The sequence below is a fragment of the Oreochromis aureus genome, linkage group 15 (genome assembly GCF_013358895.1).
Source record: "Oreochromis aureus strain Israel breed Guangdong linkage group 15, ZZ_aureus, whole genome shotgun sequence".
Classification (NCBI taxonomy): domain Eukaryota; kingdom Metazoa; phylum Chordata; class Actinopteri; order Cichliformes; family Cichlidae; genus Oreochromis; species Oreochromis aureus.
Window position 1 is genome coordinate 20,427,885 of NC_052956.1, and position 5,161 is coordinate 20,433,045.

General features: G+C 36.5%; 2 protein-coding genes across 2 annotated transcripts in view; both read left to right on the forward strand.

Annotated features, from left to right (window-relative positions):
- The window catches only part of LOC116333120 (hydroxycarboxylic acid receptor 2-like), a 9,022-nt gene extending 8,287 nt beyond the window's left edge, over nucleotides 1-735 (forward strand). The window contains exon 4 of the mRNA XM_039599103.1: nucleotides 638-735. Coding sequence (XP_039455037.1) covers nucleotides 638-735 — 98 coding nt within the window. The remainder of the gene's footprint in view (nucleotides 1-637) is intronic.
- A 42-nt stretch (nucleotides 736-777) lies between these two features.
- Nucleotides 778-4,949, forward strand: LOC120433106. The gene is made up of 8 exons (XM_039598681.1): nucleotides 778-1,090; nucleotides 1,250-1,522; nucleotides 1,825-1,899; nucleotides 2,435-2,521; nucleotides 2,596-2,624; nucleotides 2,775-2,831; nucleotides 3,732-3,791; nucleotides 4,484-4,949. The coding sequence occupies exons 1-8, from the start codon at nucleotides 853-855 to the stop codon at nucleotides 4,604-4,606; spliced, it is 942 nt and encodes a 313-aa protein (XP_039454615.1). The 5' UTR covers nucleotides 778-852; the 3' UTR covers nucleotides 4,607-4,949.
- The last annotated feature ends 212 nt before the right edge of the window (nucleotides 4,950-5,161 follow it).

Sequence of the window (5,161 nt, forward strand, 5' to 3'; positions counted from 1 at the left end):
TTAACCCAGTTTTAGTTTTACATTCATTGGTTTTAATCGCAGAGCTAAGTAATTTCAAACAATGAAGACGAAATAAACTGTGGTACTTAAATACACAAAATGCGTCTACCTTGCATTTTATACTTTTTATAAACAATTACATTTTCAAAGTATACATTTTAAAGTCTGCAAATATTTTAATAGAGACCTTAACCAAGGATTTTCTTTTACAAAGAATTATTCACCTTAAATCAAACCAAACATGTTTACACTAGTTTTAAGATTTAACCACGGATTTGGGGTAGCTATTTTTAGTATTAATTAACATAAATGTGGGAAACACTATCTACATAAACAATTTATTCAAACTTAAACATTCCTTTTAATATCAATATAATGCTTTAAACTTAGATGCAGTAACTATTTCCCAAAGCATAAATACATTTCCACAATTGAGCTTCCATAGGTCCCAAACGTATAAGCAGCAAATATGAGACCAAGAGCTTACCGATAGCCTGTCTAGTCCAAAGTCTTCCTCACAGTGGCAAGTGGATTGCCTTGTTTGCTGTCCTCTCAGTATGTTGCTCTCCGGTCAAATGACTGCTGCATGCATTTTAAGGCTTACTAGGCACGCCCGCCCTTGATTGCTCTAATTCAGCTCACCTGGCGGAGCAGCACGCATCAGGTCTAATCAGCAGCAGCGCAGAGCAGGTAGTGCAGGAGGAGGAAGAGAAGAGCAACAGCCACACCTACTAGGTCAGCGCGACAGTATCTGTAAATGAAACATCCATGTTTATGAAAGTTGGAGGTGACGTCACTCTGATTTGTCTAAATGTGATAGATGAGCAGAATAACTGTGATGGTACTACGTGGATGTTTGCTTCAAGACACAAACAAACAACAGTAGAGCTGATCACACATGGACAGATTGTTGAAGAAGCCAAAACTAAATCAGACAGACTGAGTGTTACAGCGAACTGTTCTCTGCTTATAAAGAAGCTCACAGTTGAGGATGTTGGTTTTTATTACTGTCAACAATACAAAGTCAAAGAAACACCATCTAAACACACTCTGGTTCATCAGTCTCAGGTTCATCTCTCTGTTATTACCTGTGAGTATTTACATCAAAATAGTTTTACCTCAAACTCTTGTTGAAATAAAAACATTAATCATATTTATAATAATAAAATAATAATAATCAGGTAAAATGATTAAAATAACTGTCCTGATGCACTTTTTGTGTTTCACATTATTACATTATGTTCACCAGTGACTGAACATAAGGACACTGATAAGGTGACGTTAAGCTGCTCTGTGGTGACACATGCAGAGTGTCATCACACAGTGAAGTGGCTGCTTAAAGGTCAAGCTGTGGACAAAGAGAACAAACAAATAGTGACCTCACAGACTGACTGCTCCACCACTGTGTCTATTCTGAAGTATTATTATTTATACTCATCACGTCATAAAATACTGAAGTGTGAAGTGACTGATGCTAAAACAGGAAAAGTGCAGCTGTTTACCTTCAGCCATCAGACCTCAGGTGAGGAAACAGGTGAGATCATGATCAACTATTTAATACGACTAAAATCAGCTAAAGCTTGAATTTACAACAGATGAAAAACATCGAAAAGTTTTATGTTGTGTTATTTCATTTATTCAGGTGACACAAAAACAACAAAGAAACCAGCCAGAAAAACTGAAACATTCACAACAAACAAGATGTTACTAAAATTAAACTGATAAAAAGTATTTGTTTATTTTTTAGTTTAAAGTGGCCTTTAATATGATTTACAGCACATGAAAAATACATTCTCTCTCTCTTTTTTTAACTTCTAATTTCAGATGATACAACAGCAACAACTGTGGAAAGTGAAAGCACGACAGCAAACAACAAATCATCTGCAAATTCACAACATGGTAACTCAACCATGTGTCTGCAAATGAAAAGTAAAATATACTGTAATGTATATTTGACTTTTATGTTTCTGTTTTGATTTTTATATTTTTATTCCAGTTGTTTCATTACATTTATGTACATTTTGCTGAGTGACAGTCAGACATGTATCCTACAGGAAACATAAGATGGAAACTTCTGGTCTGAAGATGTTTTCACTTTTGTATTAAACATAAATATTAAACATAAATATCTGTCTCTGAATATCATGGCTGTGGGTGGAGATATATTTATTCATTTAATCATTGTCTGTCAGTAAAATCACACAAACTCAAACGTCCCTGTTAATGGGATTTTCTTTATCTTTAAATAGAAATACACTGACTTTGGTTCACATAATGTGAATGAAAGCAAATGTCTCTGATTATGTGTGTTCGTATTTTCCTCTTCATATAACATTATACCAACTGCGCAAACATAGCAGCCCACTTAGTTATATTTTGCATATTTTAAACTAGAAAATGCTTTAGAGGCTTTTTGTTTTTCTCCTTTTGCCAGGTGTCCTGTGGTTCATCATTCCAGCTGTGGGTTTGGTCTCACTCTTGATAGTTGTTGTGGTTTTCATCAGATGGAAGAGAACTAGAGGTGAGAACATTTACAGATAAAACTTGTCTGAGTTTCAAAATGAATGTTAGAGTTGACTGTTTGTGTCTTTACAGGAAATAAAACACAGATGGATGAAGATACTGTGAGTTTTAACATAAATAATTAATGTTTTTACAATTGACATTAAATAAACAACAAATCCGATCATCTCTGAGCGGTGTTAACAAGAACTAAACTGCCTTCACAGACACAGTTTACCACCTGATGTAACCAGATTATGTCTGTTTTTCAGGGACTGAGTTTAAACCCTGCAGAGACTCAGTCTGCTCCTCAAACCAGTCAGGACTCGGTGAGATCACACACTACACCCAGAGCAGAGTTACAACCACTTCTTCTTTAATGTGTTCTCTAAATGTAAATGCATGACACACTGAGACTCTGATGGTAGTGATTTTGAGGAGTGGTCTGCTTCTGAATGTGAATAAGACCAGATAGATGGCGAATGACTTCAGAAGGAAGATGATGGTTATATAACCAGTGTTTATTCTGGGACAGTATGGTTGTCTGTCTCTCTCTGTTTGCCCTGTGACAGGGCTGGGTGTACAGGGTGTACCTCACCTCTCACCCCATGGTAGCTGGGATAGGCTCCAGCCCCCCCAGTGACCCTGATAAAGATAGGCAGAAGAGAATGGATGAATGGACAATGTTGATGTGGTGGAGGAGGTACAAGTATCTGGGCATCCACATCTGGCCATTGAACAAACTGTTGCTCATTACAGTCACACTGACCTCCCTTATTTAACAGGAAGTGGAGGATGTCTTGATGCATGCTCAATCATCCAGGTAACGTTTCGTCACTCATCCAAGTGACTTCTTCAGTCTCAGCTGACTGCAGGCTTCCCCAATCTTATAAACAGTACATTTGCATAATGACTGAAACTAGCATCACTGATGGAACAATGGGCTGGGAGGTCAGTTCCTTGATCATTAACGTTTCTCCCACTGAAAACGCTACGTCCAGATGAACAGAATCAACTTTTGGGGAAGTGGAGGATCTTCTTTAGCCGACTGATTCAGCTCTGCTGCCACAAAAAACAAAAATATTTCATACCCCTTCTACTATAATAATAATAATAATAATAATAATAATAATAATAATAATAATAATAATATTAGTTACACAAAAGTGTAAAGTATTTCTCATGTCATCATGTTAATGTGTTTGTATCTTCTTGTCTTCACTGTGTAGGTGGATCCTGAAGTTTCCTACGCTACCATCAGCTACACCAAGACCAACAATAAAGTTCAGGTAAGGTTTTGTCTTTGTGTATTTATTTATTTATTTATTTATGTATTTATATTCCAAATGGCATGGGCTATACATCAGCTCTTAAACCATGCTAACGTCTGCCTGATGACCTCGGTATGACATCTGCATTGTTTTCATAGTCATTTGTCAGCATTGTTAACATGGTGTAGTGTATTAATCTTTGTGTGTCATTGTGAAGTCATGTAATGCACATTTGGTGTGACTCTGACTTGATCTACATCCAAACTAAATCAGCTCAAGCTGTCATTGGTATCGACCATCGTGGACTAGAAAGAAAGAACAACAGAACCAATTACATATTCACTTCCTTCGAGCAGAGAACTATTTGAATAAAAGACAACAGTATATCTGTCAAGGCGCTGGATAATAATGAAAACGAGCCATCTCAAAAACATATTAATGTGCAATTTGTCCAAACTATGATTCCAATTTAAACTTACATGTTAAAGTTAACTGAGCTGCAGCAAACATGTGAGTACAAAAGACTTGATGGATGACTTTAGCATGGACAAAGAAAGAATACATCATGTTTTGGAGGTGATCCACATCACTGTCTTTGAAACTGAGACGCTGAAAATAGAAGGATGTAATTTCTAAGTGCTCTTACAGTTCTTCCATCAAACTGCTTATCCACTGCAGGGTCACAGTGTTATGTTGCTTTTGTTTTCCAGGTTCGGGGTGATGATGAAGGTGATGCAGTGACCTACAGCACTGTGAAGGCTCATTCCTCTTCTGCTGCAGCCACTGCTGATCCCAGCAGCCTCTACTCGACTGTCACTTTTCCACTCACATAGTTAAAGTTGACAAAAAGGACTCACATTTAAGTTAAAGACTAATTTTGTTTTGTGTTTGCATACAGCAGATTGGTAGCAACATGCTAATTAACGTAAATGATTAGATAGATGCCACTATTATAAAAAATATTGGGTTTCAAATCCAGAATCATGTCTTTATATCCTCCATTAAAACTATGTAACTAAATGTAAATAGAAACTTTTTCTTAATTTTCTTAATGAAATCAGACCAGTGTGTTTCCATAATGTGATCCAAGTGTGAATATCTAAATGCAAACAAACCAAAAGCCTTGTATAGATATTAATGATATAGTTATATGTTTATATTTTATGATATTTCACAGGAAAAAAAACTTTTCTGCAAACATTTTGCAGAAAAGGGTTGAAATTTAATTTAACCCTGGTTACACTTGCTGTTCAGTTTAAAATGGTAAATGGCCTGTATTTGTATAGCGCTTTACTAGTCCCTAAGGACCCCAAAGCGCTTTACACATCCAGTCATCCACCCATTCACACACACATTCACACACTGGTGATGGCAAGCTACGTTGCAGC

Coding starts and splice junctions, on each gene's coding strand:
- LOC120433106 (XM_039598681.1), top strand. CDS start 853: ATGTTTGCTTCAAGACACAAACAAACAACAGTAGAGCTGATCACACAT. Junction 2,522..2,595: donor CAGATGGAAGAGAACTAGAG/GTGAGAACATTT, acceptor GTGTCTTTACAG/GAAATAAAACACAGATGGAT. Junction 3,792..4,483: donor AGACCAACAATAAAGTTCAG/GTAAGGTTTTGT, acceptor TTTGTTTTCCAG/GTTCGGGGTGATGATGAAGG.